The sequence below is a fragment of the Anthonomus grandis genome, chromosome 8 (assembly GCF_022605725.1).
Source record: "Anthonomus grandis grandis chromosome 8, icAntGran1.3, whole genome shotgun sequence".
NCBI classification, from domain to species: Eukaryota; Metazoa; Arthropoda; class Insecta; order Coleoptera; family Curculionidae; genus Anthonomus; species Anthonomus grandis.
In genome coordinates, this window is record NC_065553.1 from 10,879,902 (window position 1) to 10,899,428 (window position 19,527).

Consider the following 19,527-nt stretch of genomic DNA (forward strand, 5'->3'; position numbering starts at 1 on the left):
GAACCTCTTTACGAGAGGAAGTGCGCGTAATGCGAAAACAATTACGAAAATTAGAAAAGTTAGCGGAATCCACCCAAGGTGTCAGTGATACCAGGAGCTTGAATTATCGCCGTGCGCGGGAATCACCGCGGTCATCGCGTTCTCGCAGGAGATCAAGAAGTCGAATTGTGCCGCGTCATCGGTATCGTAAGATAAGGCGGTTTTCGAGTTCCAGTGAGAGTGTTAGTGTTAGTTCAAATGAGGTCACAAAATCCACAAGTGACCTCGAATCAAATGAGGAAAATGATACTACAGTTGGGAGCAGTAAGTAATAAACATTTATTTGGGCCGAATTTTATAGCGACTAGGACTTTATCTTGCTTCACATGGGTGACATTGAAATATTATTTTTTGATGGTGTTTGCATTTGTTTATTTTAATTGCCTGACCGACTCGACTGTGAATAAGATTGTATTATGTCTTATGCAGCAATTAGTTCTTTTGTTTTTAAATACATTTGGCTGCTTAATAAAAACATGTTAAGTACATCATTGATGTTAGATATATACATACCGGAAACTAGAAAGGAAAGTTTGTTTATTTATTTATTTTTGAGGTTTGGTGAAGACCTCTAGATTAAATAAACTGTTTGGTGAACACAGTAATAATAGTATTAGATAATAATGTATAGTTGACAATATGACCTGTGGGTTAACGTCATTTTTTTTATGCACATGGGTATAATCAATTCTGCATGTTGGGTGAACACAGCGGATAAAATTATCAAACTGTTTGGTGAACACCGTTTCAATACACCCAGAATTGCAAAACGATTTAATTTAGGCAACTGGGTTAGCCCAGCACATGGTTAATCTGTTTGGTGAACACAGTTTTAACAAATCACACTGTTTGGTGAATACAGTATCTAACTGAAAGTTAGATGTACATGCTACGAGCTACATTTAATTTAGGCAACTGGGTTAGCACAGCACATGGTTTATCTGTTTGGTGAACACAGTTTTAACAAAACACACTGTTTGGTGAATACAGTGATCTAACTAAAAGTTAGATGTACATGCTACGAGCTACATTTAATTTAGGCAACTGGGTTAGCACAGCACATGGTTAATCTGTTTGGTGAACACAGTTTTAACAAATCACACTGTTTGGTGAATACAGTGATCTAACTGAAAGTTAGATGTACATGCTACGAGCTACATTTAATTTAGGCAACTGGGTTAGCACAGCACATGGTTTATCTGTTTGGTGAACACAGTTTTAACAAATCACACTGTTTGGTGAATACAGTGATCTAACTGAAAGTTAGATGTATATGCTACGAGCTACATTTGTGCCTCAATCTTTTTTAATTTATATATTTATATAAATATAGAAAGTACACTTTTTTGGGCCTGTTTGTTTATAAGGTAATATCTTTGATGCAGTTGAACCGGAACAAATCACAGAATCAGTTTCTAGCAAGGTTTCGGGTCAATCCCTTTTTGGTTCTAATGTGCCGAATAATACAAACAAATTTTGGCCTCCATTACATAGGGAGATGGCAGAGACATGGTCAAGTATAATTGATAATGGAATTGAACAGGAAGAACGAAAAAGTTTAATTTCTAAATACCGGCTTCCGGAAAATATACCTCGTTTATTGGTACCCAAGTTAAATGAAGTTGTTTTAAAAGCATCTTCAGAGTCAGTCTTATGCCGAGACTCTCGATTAGTCGATCTGCAAACTCAGATAGCTGCGAGTATTTCAGCTGTTGGAGAAGTCATAACAAAGATGTTAGTTGAAAAGGAAGGGGAGGGAAGTAAGGAATATTTACAACCCTTTTGTGATGCAGATCGCTTATTAACGGATGTTTTGAATATGGAAACCAATTCTCGAAAACAACTAGTTTCTTACCAGTTAGACAAAAATATAAAGGACACGTTGATTTCCTCTCCATCAGATGAATGGTTTTTTGGTACGGAACTAGATAAACGAGTAGAGACATCCAGACAATTGGAAAAGTCAGCTAGAACTATCAAGATTACAGAAATTAACATTATCAAAAAGGGTGTAGCAAACACAAAATATTTAAACTCCAGGAGTCTGCCTCGAGAAGTGCGAGTACAAGGGAGAGGTCAAGGCAGACGACAGCAATATCAAAGTCGGATTCCCAGTTTCTCGAGGAATGCACCTTTCAGGAATCAAATGAATCAGGACCGCAGTACAGAAGATCGGGCCCGTCACCAAGGTAGGACAGGGCGGTATACCATCGTTAGTGACAGAGGTTAGTAAGACGGCAGGCAGACTAAAACAATTTTATAGTAAATGGACTGAAATTACTGGTGACTGAATTTATTTTAGAATGTATTAAAGGGTTTAAGATACCATTTATCAAAATACCTAATCAAGTTATAGCTCCCCGAGCCCCCAAGTGGTCGAAAAGTGAAACTAAAGATCAGTTGATCAATTTCTGGAGATGGGTGCATTAAGCAGGGTAAATCCCTGCAAAGGCCAAAATTTTTATCAAATATCTTTTTAACCCAAAAATCAAACGGCTCTTTTAGGTTAATTTTAAATCTAAAATCCCTAAATAGATACGTTGGGGCCGAGCATTTTAAAATTGAAGACCATAATATACCGTAATAAGGCTTATCAGTGGAAATGATTTTTTGGTAACTTTAGATTCAAAGGATGCCTATACTCTTATACCTATCCATAATTCACATAAAAAATTTTTAAGATTTGAATTTGAGAATCAAGTCTATGAATATAACTGTCTTCCTTTTGATTTAAACTGCGCTCCTTTTCCTTTTACAAAATTAATGAAACCTTAAAAAACCTTAGTTGGTAGGTACCTTAAGATATAGGGGCTGGTTATCAATAATATTTCTTGACGACATATTGCTGATAGGAAAAACACGCGCAGAATACCATGAAAATTTGCGAAAAACAGTTATATTTTTAGAATCGTTAAGTTTTATAATAAGACTAAAGTATTATGATTCCATCACAGACATGTAAATATTTGGGGTTTGTGTATGATTCTGTAAAAATGTCTGTCTCTCTTCCGGCAGAAAAGAGGGAAAAAATTATTGGACTTAAAAATTTGTCTTACGTAAATCGTGTAAAATAGGGGATTTTGCTCGATTTATAGGTACCTTAACATCTGCGTGTCCTGCAGTTTCTTATGGTTGGCTTTACACCAAATCCTTCGAACGTGAAAAATTTTTTAGCCCTTGAAAATTCAATGGGAAATTTTGGTGCAAAGATGTTACTTTCACCAAGATTATCTATGGATTTTCAATAGTGGCTATCTAAGGTTAAAAAAGCAGAAAAGTCAATAAAACCTCTTAAGTTTTGTATCGAAATTTTTTCAGATGCATTCCTGACCGGGTGGGGAATATCTTGTGGGGGTAAAAGATCCCATGGACTTTGGAACTTGCAAGAAAGAGAATTTCATATTAACTTCCTAGAACTTTTATCAGCTTTTTTCGGACTTAAATGCTTTGCAACCAACCTTAAGAACTGCAATATTTTATGCCGTATTGTTAATACTACCGCCATAGGATATATTAATCGAATGGGTAGTGTAAAGCATCCAAAGCTCAATGCCCGGGAAATTTGGCGTTGGTGCGAGGCCCGTAATATAATTATTTTTGCTTCTTACATTAAATCTAAGGAGAATCATGAGGCGGACGAGGAGTCTAGAAAACTTGACATAGAAACTAAATGGGAAATAAATTATTTCGCCTTTGAAAAAACAAAAATGTTTTTCCCAATTCTCGAGGTCGACTTATTTGCGTCAAGAAATAATAAGAAATGTAATAAATTTGTCTGGTGGAGAAGAGATCCAGGAGCGTGGGAAGTTGATGCCTTTACTTTGAACTGGGCAGATTTTTATTTTTATGCATTTCCGTCCTTTCCGTTAATTTTACGAGTTCTTCAAAAAATTATTGCCTGCAATCGTTCTAAATTTTATTAGAACTCTCTCAAACGACAGTATTGACTTAGAAGTTTTAACATAAAAGCTTGCCCTAGCGATGGGCCAGAGGGTGCAAATCTTGGCGAATATTGAGATCGAAAATATTATTGAATCAAGTAATATGATCAATATTAAAATTCCTAAGCGGGTGAAAACTTCGGGTCCAAACAGAACCCAACCCCGTTTGAGTATTACCATTTTTTCCAGAGGATCCCAGAGTATGCGTAGCCTCAACTATTAAGTTTTATTTAGAACAAACTCATGACTTACGAAACTCTTCAATCAGAAATCTTTTTATGGCATTTAAAAAACCCTATCGAAATGCCACTACACAATTCATAAGTAGATGGATCAAGAGTATGCTCGACAAGAGTGGCTTAGATACTTCTTTATTTAAGGCGCATAGTACTAGACACGCTACGACATCGGGAAGCGCTCGAAAAGGTGTAAGTATGGATGTAATCAGGCTATCGGCAAGGTGGACAGAGAGGTCTAAAACGCTTGCTAATTTTTATAATTGACCATTAAGAGTAGAAAATAATTTCGCAACAACTATTTTAAGCAGTCAGTAGTTATTGTATTATCCATTTAAAATGGGTTAAGGTTCTATTTTACGTGGTTATTTTATGAGGTTAAGGTGTTATTTTGTATTATTAGGTACATCATATTATACGTATAATTTTATCTGCACCCGACAACGGTTAATTTCTTTTTTATTATTTTTTGTTAGAAATAAAAGGTTATAATTCTTTTAGTATTATGGTGTATCAATTTATTGTTGCCGATTTCTTTAAACATCTACCAGTGATCTTATTTACTGAAGACGAGGCCAAATATAATTAAAAGATCAAACGAACTTACCTGGAAGTGAAGTTCGATCTTAATTATATGTAGGCCTCGTCGAAGTAAATAAGTCCCCCCCAGCCCAAGTATTCCCGAGTGCAACAATAAAGCTTTGAAGAAATGAGACTTGGTTATGGGATATTCGGGGACGGGAGCGGAGAGCAACAAAATTTTTTATTTTTTTTGCTTAGCTTGGAAATGTGTGGTTCGGAGCAGGAACAGGGAGTACTACCAGTGATCTTATTTACTTCGACGAGGCCTACATATAATTAAGATCGAACTTCACTTCCAGGTAAGTTCGTTTGATCTTTTAATTTTATCTCTTTTATATTTTTTTATGTATAGTATTGCTATTTATTACCTTTAAATTATATTTAAAAACTTAATATTATCCTTGATATGTAGTATTGTAACTCAGACAACTTTTTTAGCTAATATAGGGAAAGTATTATATCTGACATATACAGCATAATTTAAATGGATACGAAAGCGTTTTTAGAAAAGAATTTATATTTATTCAATAAATTAAAATTGGTTTTATTATTTCTCCGCATTCTAAATAAAACATTTAATTATACAAGTCATCAAAGAAAGCTTAATCCATATTTGAAAAGCTTTATAAATAATAGTAAAAAGCAATTTATGTAGCTCAAGATTGATTTTTAATCAATACCTAAAATAGAATTTTTACAATTTCCTTTATATTGCCTTGCTCATTTAGTTTCATGTCAGAACAATAAATATTCCCTTGTGACTGTGAAATTATATTTAAAGCTTTATTGATTTTAGAATAGCCAATTATTAATTTTTAATCTTCTCTATTTCATATTATTTCTAAAAAGTAATTTATTTAGAAGTATGGTAAGATGTTATTTTATTCTATAAAAAGAACGCATCTAAAAAGACTTGTTCAAATATAAGTCGAATAAAATATTTAATCTAACTAATGACTAGTCCTTAGGCTATCAGTGTAGTAGAAGATGAAGAAATATTTAGGAAATTTACTTTGCAAATATTTATCATTATAGGTATTCAGAATTTTTAATTCAATAAAAACATACAAATTCCTCTTTTGCTCTGAAAGCATGAATTTTTTTTTCTGAATATAAAATATTTTTCATCTTAAGTTTTTCTTTCTTTTAAAGGCAGAATTTACGATAAAACTAAATACAGATCCTGTAAACAATGGATTATTTAAATGCTTAACGCAAACCCAACTTTAAAATTGCTTCACTAAACAAACAAATCTTTCTAGATGTACAGCGCAAACCAGTTTTCCAAAGTTTCATTACTGGGATTGCAACACAGGAAGTCGAGACTCTAGGTTTCCTTTCCTTCTAAACACTCGTACTTAGTTTCAACTTTAACTTTTGGGCACTTTGTGGAAAGTATACAAATGTCTGTATTTAAGTGGGAACGAGACAAAAGTTTCAATTACGATTGTGGTGCATGGTAAATTACCTTAAACAAATTAAGTAGAAGAAAAACTAAGTAGTTTAGGGCATGTATTAAGAATGGTGAAAATTTTGCTGTATGTAATCCCCTAAATAAATAAAAATGATAGTAGCATATTTTCTTCTCAAGAATAAAGCTATATTAAAATTTAAACAAAGTTATCTCTAACAAATGTCGACGCTTCTCCAGTAAAGCGACATAGATATCCTGGTAGCTCAACTTCAGTATCATATATTTGGTTTGTGGTTCTAATTTAATACTATTATATGGTTCTTCTCCTAACTTAGCCTTATTTACCGCTCAATACTAACAAATTATTTCGATTATTAAACCTTTTATTATTATACTGATGAAATAATTAAAAAAATATCTGTAAAGCTAATAACCCTTGCCAGAAAACTTCACTTTCTAACTTTTTTCTATATTTACTGTTGGTATCTACAGTTACAATCTTAAAAGTTATGTTAGGATTTACCTTAATGGATCTTTAATTGCCTCTCAAGTTTATTTATGTCACTATGTGTGGTTGATTTTATGGTAGATCATATTCCATTTAATTCAATGGCAAAATTATTGTATTTTAAGAATTTTTTATAATTTTGTTCTTTTGTGCAGATTGTTTTAGCTAAAATAATAACTCCTTTAATTTCACATGTCCTATCTTAATTGTTTCTAATAACCATATATTTATTATAATTAACTTGTCCTTGTGTTATCGTACTTGTTACATCCAAGAAATAGTGCTTATACAGTGCATCCCAAAAGTTATGTTTAAATTCATATAAAATTCAGGGGTGTCTTCGAAAAAAAAAACGCTCGGACCCGTCGATTTTTATTTTAAGTTGCGCATTTTTGTACGTGAAGTTTGTATATACAGGGTTTCTCAAAAATAACTTATTACCATCAACTTAATTTTTTCAAATGAAAGTACCTTTTTTTATTTCATTTTTGAATTTCGCGTGGAATTCTACGTATGTTTCATGCATCATGTCCTATACCTAAAGTCAACAGTTATCGAAAAAAAGACGAGCAAACATTATTATTGAAGTTCACCTTATCTCTGAAAATTTTTATACACAGCAAAATTTCATTCATTCGTGTTTGTTTATTATTGGCTGGTGACCGTGTATTTTCATAGAAACTGTATGACAGTTGTACGCTAAACAGATATTGTCAAGTGTGAAGTGTACGAGGAAAGTTGCGGTTTTCACAATGGTAAAGTTAACGGAACGAAAAAAAATAGAAATTCTGTGCATGGTTGGGTTTGGTGATAGAACACATACTCAAAGAAAAGCTGCTCAATTTATTCAATGAAATACGTCCTGATTGTCCTCCGATATATCAAAAGGTGGTGAGTAGAATAGAGGCTAAATTTAGAAAATTCAGTCCTGTTCGAGATGAAAATGAACAACTTGACGTTTTGCTTTCTTTGAAAGAAAATCCATGCACTCGTCTGTCGCAGATTGGGGAAAATTTACACATGGCGAAACTATATGTTCACCGAATAGTTAAAAAGCACAAATATCACCCCTACAAAATTATTCCTGTGCAAGAGTTATTTGATGACGATTTCGATAGGCGAAATGAATTTTATGAACGCTTACAAAACATGTGCAATCTAAATAATAATTTAGTAACAAATATTATTTTTTGTGATGAAGTCACGTTCTGTTTGAATGGTAGTATGAACAGAGAAAATTGTCGATATTGGGAAACAGAAAATCCGCATTGGATGATGAAGGTAAACACCCAGTACCCTGAAAAACTAAATGTGTGGTGTTGAATAGTGCGCAGAAGAGTAATAGGTCCCTTTTTCTTTGAACAGACTTTAACACGACAAGTGTATCTCGATCGATTTTCTCCAATTTGAATTAGTTCCAGCATTACTAGCTTTATTTCCAAATCCATTAGACCCAGACTATCCTGACGAAGAACTCATTTTCCAGCAAGATGGCGCTCCTCCGCACTATGCTGCCACTGTGCGTACATTTTTGGATGAAACTTTTCCCAATCGGTGGATAGGAAGGAGAGAACCCATCGAATGGCCTGCTAGGTCGCCTGACCTATCATCAATGGACTTTTTTTGTGGGTATACCTCAAGTCGAAGGTATTTGTTAACAGGCCAAATAATCTAGACGACTTGAATGAGAGAATTCGCAGAGAAGTCCGCGCCATAACTCCGGAAATGATTGAAAATGTGCAACGAGACTTTATTGATCGCCTTGGATATTCAAGTCAAGCCGTGAATGGCAACCATTTTGAACATTTAAATTAATTTTTGTTCTTTCTTTATTTGTTACACGAATCGTCTTTTTTTCGATAACTGTTGACTTTAGGTATAGGACATGATGCATGGAAACATACGTAGAATTTCATGTAAAATTCAAAGATGAAATAAAAAAAGGTGCTTTCATTTGAAAAAATGAAGTTGATGGTCGTAATTGATTTTTGAGCAACCCTGTATATACAAACTTCACGTACAAAAATGCGCAACTTGAAATAAAAATCGACGGGTCGGAGCGTTTTTTTGCACACCCCTGAATTTTAAATGAATTTAGACATAACTTTTGGGATGCACTGTATAATTTATCAAAAGTATAAATTTGATATTATTTGCAGTGTAAAACATACAGATCCTAGTATGGCAATACAGATAAGTATCCTTCTATTTCTTTCTGCTGATGACTGTTTCTTCAGAAAATTTGTTATATTATATTATTTAGTACTTTTTATTATCTATTATTATTTTTGTAAACTGGCTCTGCCATATATTGAAATAAATAAATATGCTCCTCACGTTCTTAGCAAAATCTATACAACTCTCCGTTAGTATAGATTTTCACTATTTTCTTCTGATAATCTTTTGTTCTTTGACCCTGGTGTTGTGCAGCTGTAATAAGAGTTTTAGTTTTTTCTCTAATTTTTCTATCGTGTAACCACCCAAATGTTTGCTCCTTACTTATTGTTGGTCCTTTAATCTTCTTGACGAATTGCACGGACAAGTTTTTTTTTTGAAAATTGGTTTGCTAGATAAGGATGAATGACTGTTAGACTCTTGTACCAAAAATTTTGAACCCCGTTATTTCCTGGTGCTTTTCAGTCGGACAGGTTCTTTATAACTTTTTTCAGATCCTGTTTTTCGAAAATTATTTATTCTATTTGAAGTTGGTTGTTGTTTTGCATTTCTACTTCAATCCAAAATTTCGTTCAGTAAATGCTAAAATGCTTTTTGATTATTCGACAAAAGGTAGTTTTGTACTTTTCATTGGTAGCTTTTGTGGTATCTTTTAAGCTTTTGAAACTGACAGCAAGCTTTTGTTTGATCGTGTTTAGAGCATCTTCCAAAGCTGTTTTTATTTAATTTTTTGTTTTTCCATTTAGTTTATTTTTGTTTCGGCTCGCAGTTTTATTAAGAGTTTTTTGACTTTTGCATGATTGCTGCTTATTACATTATTCCAATAGCCTTTCTTAGATTTTTGACTTTTGTGTGTAGCCTTTGTTCCTATTTTGGTTTTTGTGAGTTGCGTTTCTTGAATGGTGGTATTGGTTTTTGCTTATAAAATTTGATAGTTGCTTAGGCTGTATTATTAATATTATTATTGTGACCATGGCGAGACGATATTCCAATGTTGTGGGAAGGAATTGAATTAGGATGTTAGGGATTCAAGAGTTTGAAAAGATTTGGAAAAGGCCCAGGAGTTATTAAACACGGGCTAAGAAGAAAAAGATATTTTGATTGAAAGTATATTGATAAAGTTCTTATAATGCCAGTAAATTAAAACTAGTTCTAGCATTATACTGGTCCTCAATAAAACCACATTTCACTGATTTTTAACCATCTGACTTAAATATTACCCTTAAAGTAGTCGTGCCGCAAATTTTGTATCTATTTGTTAAATACCTCTCTAAATGCTTGGATCTTTTATCATATTTTAAGTATCACAAAACAGTTTTACCACTTATCAAGACTCTGTATCTTATTCTCGACACGTCTTTTGCTAACGATGTTATTCAGCAAGTATACACCTGAAAACGTGATCGTATATACTAAATATGTGTTTAAAAAAAATTTAATGATATCGGACTGAACTGAGTTTAAACACTTACTAGTTATACAGTTGACTATATTGGATTAGACCTTTATCTCTAATAAGAATGATTTTTAAATATCGATTAACTGTCGTATGCATCTAATTAATAACCAGTAACTATATGATCATTTATCTGGACAAGAGACTTTTATAGGGGGTTTACAGACTAAAGTCTAAGAAAAATCTATCAAAGTTAAGCAAAGGTATGAAATCCTATAGGAAATCCGATATATAAAATGAGGATGAAAAGTCTGGGACCTATGAGAATAATTGTAATTATTATGATAGGAAATACATAGAGCAAACAAGAAGATCAAATATTGTCAGGTTTATTACAAATTTAGCTCAAACGAAAAATAAGAGAGTTATAATACTACCTTTATAGGCCATTCTTAGACTTAATTCTGTAAACACCCTATAAAAGTCTTGTCTTAAGATGGGATCATATAGTATTACGACGAAAATTTGCTTATTTTTATTGCCATTCACCTTACGGAAACAATTATAACAATTATAGCAATATATACTATGCATTTATTTATTAGTACACGGTAAATTTTACACAATATATATTAATGCAGGGTAAATTTTAATTGAACATAAGGACAAACACCAAACACGTTTATTTACAAAACCCACAAGTTGAATATAGTTTACAAAATATTAACACAATTTTTAAATTGTAAATAGAATATAAACAAACTTGACTTTGAAGATTAATTTAATAATGAAATATGACCATGAGTAAAGTAAATAAATCAAAAACTCTTTAAAAAAAAATACACGAAATACTGGTTTTATATATTAAGTGAATATATATAACTTGTCTTTCAAATAAGACAATTTTGTTATTGACGAATAATAATAAAACATAACCTGTTTTATAAACCATAGTTTTAGAAAGCCTTCGCATTTATGGGGTAATAAAAAACTCATTGGGAACATGAAAATCGGGCAAAATATTATAGCAAACCTAATAATTTTAAAACTTTAAACATCGCCAAAACGGTCTCCTTATTGTCGTATTACTCAACTCAATAAAGATAATGTTGAAAACATCAAACTTTGCAAAAATTAGTCGCTTGGGGCAACTTTTATCGAATATTTTGTTGAGAATATTACGAAAGTTGATCTTATTTGTTATAACGGTCTTTTTATGTCGAACAAGCTTGACAAAAAAATCCCGAGAGAGCTTCGCCTGTGAAAATGGAATTGCGAAAGTTTTAAAGTTCTTTTAGAGGCAGCTCCGTGTATAATTTGAAAACACTTTTTAGACTTACGGGATTATTATTGGGAGAAAATTTTTACTTTAGGCTACTTTTATCCTTTTATAATCAATCCTCAAAAGAATTAAACTTTATATTGGATTTTCTGGTTAATGACTGACTGTAAAGGAATTATTGCTAGTTGAATTATCAAATCGAATGAAACTATTATTAAATATTTCCTTGACAATAGAAACTTGACAATAAAAGGATATGACAGGGAAATTGCAAAGCAGGGAAAATTGACTGTTGTCCTGAGTATCCTATTTTTTTCTCATTAATTTTTAAAATTGCTAAAGATTATTTATACGTCTTTGGTAAATTACCATTCATTTTTAAATCGAGATGAATTTTACGCCTATCTAGTTGGTAGCTAATTAGCGGAAAATTTCCTTCCGGAAATCTTCGATACTGTCGTAACGATAATCCGCTTTGTTTGTGACTTTTTGATTTCACTTATTTATTATTAAGTAAGACATTATTTCTTAAAATGAATTAGGAGTTGCCTGGAGTAAAATTTCTTATTTGGGTGAAGTTTGGTCTTCTATATTTCTTTGATTTTCTAGATAACGATAAATAAAAATTAGGTCCTGACTTTTAAATAAATCTTTTTATTAATTGAAGTTGTTATTTTTATTATTTAGCTTTATCCCGCTAATCTTAAAGCTTCTTTAATATTAGCAGCATAACTCTAGCTTACCATCCTAAGAATGGAGAGAAAGAGTAGCAGGCTTAGGACCTCATTTAAATAATGATTTTGCTTCACAAGAAATACCAACGTTTTGTCCATGATTAAAACTATCTTTAGAACTAGATTTAACAATATCAAGAAAAGTTTATTACTTTTAGAAATATGTTTTTAGAGTTATAATAGAAACTCCAATTCATGGTGTCACATATATGTTATTAAAACTAAGGGGTTAAGTATTACAACAAAATGTTAAAAAATAAAGTTTAAAAAAAATAAATTTACAAATAAATTTAAACTAGAGAATTAAAACACTAATTAAAAGCTATCATTTAAAAATTTGAAGACTACGAGTTAACAGATGGTCCTTAAGCCTTTTTGTTAAAAATATATTATATTGATCATTTAATTAAATCAATTTGTTAAATAATCAAGGACATAAAATTTATTAACTTTAATTCATTGGGAAGTACGAATTAAGACACGATAGCAGGCAGCTTAACGTTATTAATTTTGTTTAGATCTTTAGGCTTACAAGGAAACATGAAATAGCAAAATAGTTAGGGTAACCAATTACAACAAAAGATCTGCATGCAAATCCGATCAGTATTATATACATTATTTTTTGAAAAAAAATGAAAATATTATCTTTATTTAACAAAAAGCTACATTCAATAAAAACATAAATGAAAAATAAACTAAAAGTGTAAGTTAGCTATAACTGCATCAGAACACTCACGGTTTGTTCATGGATGGTCTCGGTAATCCAGAAACAGCATCCCGGTTCCAGAAATATCCTGTCAGAGGTAGACCATAAATTAAAACTAGACTTAACCTATACATTATTTCCTTGCTCTACTTATTAAAAGCACAGTTAATTGTTGTTTGCCTTATAATAATAAAAATAATGTCGACTCAGATTGATCGAGTCGGTTCGGTTGCAAGCAGCCGATGATATACATTTGGAACTTGGTTGACCTTGCTGACCAGACACATTGGTCCCCCGTGTAACACTTAGAAATGCTTCGGTAGTTCCAAGAAGCTGTAACCAGTATCCCGGTTGGCCCAAAAATACCCAGTCAACAGATAAACCCAGAATCAAGATGATGATTGGAGCGGAAATTGATTTTTATTTATTATAGGCAAGAATTTAATCCATGAAAAGGAAGGAGGAAGCTAGGAGCCAGTTAATGGCAGCTTGAAAGGTCCTAACTTAAAATATGAAATTTATTTGTCGTTCGATAGTTGATATTTATATTTTAATTTTTTTTCGTGTCTAAAATGGCTTTATTTTATTTTGCAATATCCTCCATGATAATTCATATACTTTTGCGTGCGCTTAACCCAAATTTAATTTTTTCTACCTCAATAAGGTTATTTCCAAAACATGATGTTAAATGCATCAGTGGCTTTTTAAGAGGAGAAAAATGTTTGCCACGAATTTTGTTCCTGACAAGTAAAAAAGTCATTTGGTGCTAAATCTGGCTTATATAGATAGTTCTCGTAGCTAACGTCTGAGAGTTTGGATTCTTATAATGAAAAATAGACCTTTGTTGTCACCTCCTAAATAAATGAATGAATGAATAAATTGAGACAGTTAGCAGATAGAGGGCTGTTGCCCACATCGGTCTTTTGATGGACCCATCGTAACACACTAAAGATTATCAGAGACAAAAAGCCTTGAAAAAGCCAATGGGCAAAAGCAATCATTTACTTGGTTGTGCGTTTCGTCGGATTTGACTGTGGATTGTTTTTTTTTTTGGACTAATGCGCCTAATTCCCAGTTTCACCAACTGTTTAGAGGTTAGGTAATTTTTGATACTTATTATATGATAAACTTGATACACTGGCCATTTCTTAGCATTGAAGTTTCTTTTTCAGCCTGTGTTAAATTATGCGGAATCCAACGGGAATAAATTATCTTACTGCTAAATATAGATATAATATTTTCCTAATGCTCTTTACAGTAATATCTAATGATACTTCATGCTCATAATAAATCATTTGACTATCTTTATTTCGTAATTCTGGTACAGCATCAACATTTCTTCAACAAGAACTGATTTTGAAAGACCTTCTCGATCTTCATTGTTGAGCCCTTGGGATCTATGATGGAATCATAGAACTTAATATACCATTATTGTACAGTAACTCTGCCTTGATAATCCACCATAAAAGTTCAAAAAATCAAAGTTTTTCCAAATGTAAATGCTGTAAATATATTTAATAAAAGTTTTATAATGCAGTCAAACTAAAATGAAGTATATTTCCTTAAAATTTATCAAATATGGACTAACGTAATATTTACATATATATCCACATCTTTAAAAAATATCCTTTTTTTTTTGGAACATTTTGCGTCTTTTCCTGAACGTTATGCGACATTTCAGGGATGTCTAAATGAAATTTTTTCTTGGTTGGAAAAAATGCATTTAAATAAATAAGCACGACTAACATACAATATTAAACTTAAAATATTTATAGTAATTTCTCAAAACATCAAAAAGTTAATAAGGTAATATGTTTACATTTATAGTTTTCGTGATAAAAAAGTATCGAATTTTGACATTTTTATATTTGCCCGATTGACTTACAGATATATATAGGTATGATTCACAAATCTACTATAATAGCTAATAGATCTGTGCAAGTAATAAAAAATATATGCCTGTTTTTTATAAAAATGCATATATACAATAAAAGAGAAGCAAGAAAGAAATCATATGCAAGAAATTTTGTAGTTCTGAAGATAAAACTTTATAATAAAAAATATTAAAATAACTTTAAGAGTGACTACAAATAAAGCCTCAATTAACAGCGACTTTACCTTACAGCCGGTTAAAATTTTCAGGATTTTAATTCAGGAATAAAGCTGTGCTTTGATAAATACATATTCATACAGATATACCTAGCTATCCAGTGGTGATTCCAAATTGCATCCTGCACATTGGTAAAATGAAACAACGGGCACATATATAGTAGAAATACAAGTCATGATCCAAGGATGGGTGGCTTATTCAAATTACCTAAAGGTATATGCATATCTCGGTTGAAATTTGCTTATCATCCTTAACAGATCGCATGAATATGCTCTCGGAATTTGCATGGAAGGACCGCACCAAAACCCCTTTAGCCGAGAGGAGAGCGCTATCTGGTTAGGTTTCGGTTTTATTTATGAAGTTTAACAGTAGTCGAGCCGTTATTTAAGGTCTCGCCATCGAGGTTTGCCACATTAATTTTATTTAATGCCTATTTAGATTATATAAAGAAATATTTTTTTATTTTTTAAGCCAATTTAATTACTTATACAAATATTGTCCAAAAAATATATCGGAGTAAAAAGCAGAATCCCGGTTAATCCAAAGGATATTGCAATATTCTGAGCGCTCTGTGATGAATTGATCCATAAACACTTTGCCACAGTGACCTAAGATTAAACCCTATACCGATTAAGACTAGGGCATCATATACGCTCTCAGCTTTTTTTGCTTAATATATCCTTTAATTAAATTTGGTCACATGTTAAATTCATTTAAACTCTTAGAAGAATACAGAATAAAATATTTAACAAAGATTGTATACGCGTACTTAAATAAAATAATAATTACGTGTATCATTACTATATTTATCTCTAAGGACTCTTACCTTGCCACTGTACGTAATATACGATGGTAACATTATGTTCGTCTTAATGTTTATCTTAAATACAGACGTATTACGTATTGTAAGTATTGCTAACTTATATTTTTTTTAAATTTGTTTTCACTAAAAATAACACATGAATAGTACAAAATAGGTATGGGGATAATTATTAGTAATAGCTCTACTAGGTTAGGCATTAGTTTGTATCTCCTGTGTCTCAATCAAACTAGAAGAATTTTTATACGTTATAAGCCCTTATGTGATGCATTTTTTTTTAATTGTGGGTTTGAGTTTATTAGAGAGAGGCTCTATATTTCATCTAGTAGGTAATTAACAAATTTGATAGATAATATTTTAAAATTTAATTGGGTTAAGGTTAGCCTATGTTGAGGAGTGGTACCTGAATATTTTTTTGTTGTATCATGAATATAGATTTATTGGCGAGTAATATTACTTTTTATGTATTAAAGTGCTATGTATGGTGCAGGAAAAGTTAACAGTTTTAAATTCAAATTAAATTTTAAAGTATGGTCGACATGAATCTGTCTGTTTAAATTTTGTTAGGATTTTTATAGCGTTTTTGTTTTATAAATATGATATGTCAATCTTTAGATTAACAGCGTCCCAAGACAAAATATGTTATTAGATTCTGGAACATAAATATGTATTCTGAGGAACAATAATGGAACTAGAACTGTTTACTGGGTATGGCAATATTGCAATTACTTTAAAATACTATAAATAAACTTTTTATGTTTTTTACACACACTTCAAACAACACTCAAAACTACAATAAACTTTAAAACCTTAACCTTTAATTTTTCTAAATAAGGTGTTTCCACCAATTATCTTTCTCATTTTTTTTCCATCGAAGTGTCCTCTAAGAATTTAGAAATACAGTCAACCTTATTTAATTCATATATCTGCGAGTAGCCACGAATATTAGTAACGACATTTATGATTAATTTAATAATTAGGTGGCAACATTTTAAATTTGTTACAGTATTTTTATATCGATTTTTTAAATAGCTAATTCTGGAGTTTCAGTTAATTCTTTCCAAGTTCTGTAAAAATCACTCTTAAAAGGAAATAAATTTTAACATTTAATAAACGATGACAAACATCAGTAATACACATGTCATACAATACATTTTGTAAAACTTTCATTCTTCACCAACGAAATTTTTCATAGTCTGCAAAGATAGAACTACCCATAGCGTGTTTCTCCATATAACAGCGACTTGGCTCGCTCTAGTTGTCTTAGCCTGAACAGTCCAAGAAAACTGAAACACGTGCCTGAATGCCTTTTTACTACTTCACCATTGAAGTTTTATAATAAATTTGTAACATTTAATTTTCGTGCTACCATTATTTTAGATATTTGTTCAAAAAAGAAAATCTAGGCTCTAAATTATTATTATTTATTATCAGTTACTTTTATGATGCTCTTTAAGATGAGGAAATTGTATATCCTGAAAAATGCCAGTAATTTCGCTTATACTGTTTCAGAAATATTTATTCAATTTTATTGCAATATTTAATTCGTCCAATTATCTTAGTATAATATCTCTATTTCTATCATTTCAGGTTCGAGAAATGGTTCCAGGAGCAGACCGTAAACTGCGCGAACACAAGCTTTCAACTGAATACCTCATCCGCCACTCAAATCCTCACTCGGCCATACATCAGCAGTACGACCCAATAGTCTCCGATCAACAAATCCCATTAGAGCAGTACGAATCCAATGAATGCGGTCCGTTATTAAATAAAACTCCACCAGATGTATGCACTACAAACCGATGTCAAGAGTTCGGCGCAGATATCTCAAATGCTGGAGCATTAGAAATAAATTTCTGTGCATCGGGTTCTAATTGTAATTCACACCTGCTGGCTGGTCAGACCATACCCATCACTATTAAAAACCACAATTCAGCTGCTCCTCTTAGTTTTTCAAATATCCCGGTATCTAAATATGGTACGATGCCGCATAATAGTGGTACTACATTACATCAGGGTTTTCTGGGGGTATCGGAAATGGGTAGTTCTAGCTCAAACAGTTCGAGCGGTTACTGTGGAAGAAGTAAAACTTTGCAACATCCGGCAAAGGGTACCGGGAGGGTAGGAAATAAAAAAAGTGTAAAAATCGAATCGTTCCAGGTTCCCGAAACGAGTTTTGAAGGTTTTGGGAAATCGAGGACGGGTAATCCGATACAGTATTCGGGCAGTGCGGTATGACAAGAAGATGCTCCTGGTGCTGACGTTATATTCTAAATTTTTATATGGTAAAAGCAGATAAAATTAGAGTTAATATGTATTTAGGTCTTTTTTTACTATTTTCGAAATTGTATAAAACGATCTTGTAATTTTTACAAAATTAACTTTTGCGTTTCATGTTTAGGCGAATATAGAGAGATGTTTGCTTATTTTACATGAATAAAAACAAAAATTACTCAAAACGAATGCAAAATACCCTACTTGATATGCAACTGGAGTCTCCATTGGGTTCGCACTACTTATTAGATACCAGAGCATCCCATATATCTTTGTCACGCAATCTCATGGTTAATAGAAGAATTATACCATAGGCCGCGTGAATACGTTTTAATTTATTTGTAGGCTAATTAATACTTTATTTGTTACTCAGTTTAGATTGAATACATTTCATTGATTTGAAAAATATTTTGTGATTCAGTTTGAATGAATATGATACATGGCCTCAATGTGGTTTATTTAGAGCCACTTGTTCCAGGCCAGATTGTGGAGTATTACCCATGTGGCTTATTTAATACAACTTCCCCAAAGTCTTCAAAAAGTAAAAATTCTTCAAGTAAAAATTACTATTCTTTCGAAAACTCTATTAAAGAGCTTTAACTGTCTTCCACTTTTTATTGTTAAATATTTTGAAGATATAAGAAACCATTGTCTCTAATAAGTGTTGTGTATTTAACTTTTTAAGAAATGTGTATTTAAATAAAAAGATTAAAACTTAATCACAAAATATAAGTCTTTAAAATATATCTTGATAAATTAAACTGTATTACGAGTACCATTATAACAATGAATTATTTATACAGACTCACAAAAAAGTATAGCATATCTCTATATTGCGCTGTTTTTAGTATTTTTCTATACTTATATCTAAGGATTTAAGTTATCCTTAGTTATAAGTTAAGCAGTTAACTACTAAAGATAGGTATATATTTTATAAAATATATGAAATTAGTACAGATTATATTTTTTACTTTTCTATATGTTACATTATTATAATATACTGCCTATATTTACTTGACAGCCCTTTATGTTATAATATGATCTTAACAAAAATTTATATAATAAATTGACTTGACAAATCAAAATCCCATATCTAAATTAAAATTTGTATAAAGATTTAAATAGAAAATATTATTAAATTCATGTACTAAAAATGTATTTTATATGTAATAACTCAATATATGTTGGAAAATATTAATGTATAGACGTAACTCATTAAATTAAACATATTCTACTTCTTTAAAACATAACTCAGTCTTGCTGAATATAAAACAATGCCAATTAAGAAATTAATTAAAAAAAATATAATA

General features: G+C 31.5%; 1 protein-coding gene across 1 annotated transcript in view; it reads left to right on the top strand.

Moving 5' to 3' along the window:
- LOC126739779 (uncharacterized) overlaps positions 1-19,049 on the top strand; it is a 177,869-nt gene extending 158,820 nt beyond the window's left edge. Inside the window, exon 6 of the mRNA XM_050445592.1 lies at positions 17,534-19,049. Coding sequence (XP_050301549.1) covers positions 17,534-18,181 — 648 coding nt within the window. The 3' untranslated portion in view covers positions 18,182-19,049. The remainder of the gene's footprint in view (positions 1-17,533) is intronic.
- The last annotated feature ends 478 nt before the right edge of the window (positions 19,050-19,527 follow it).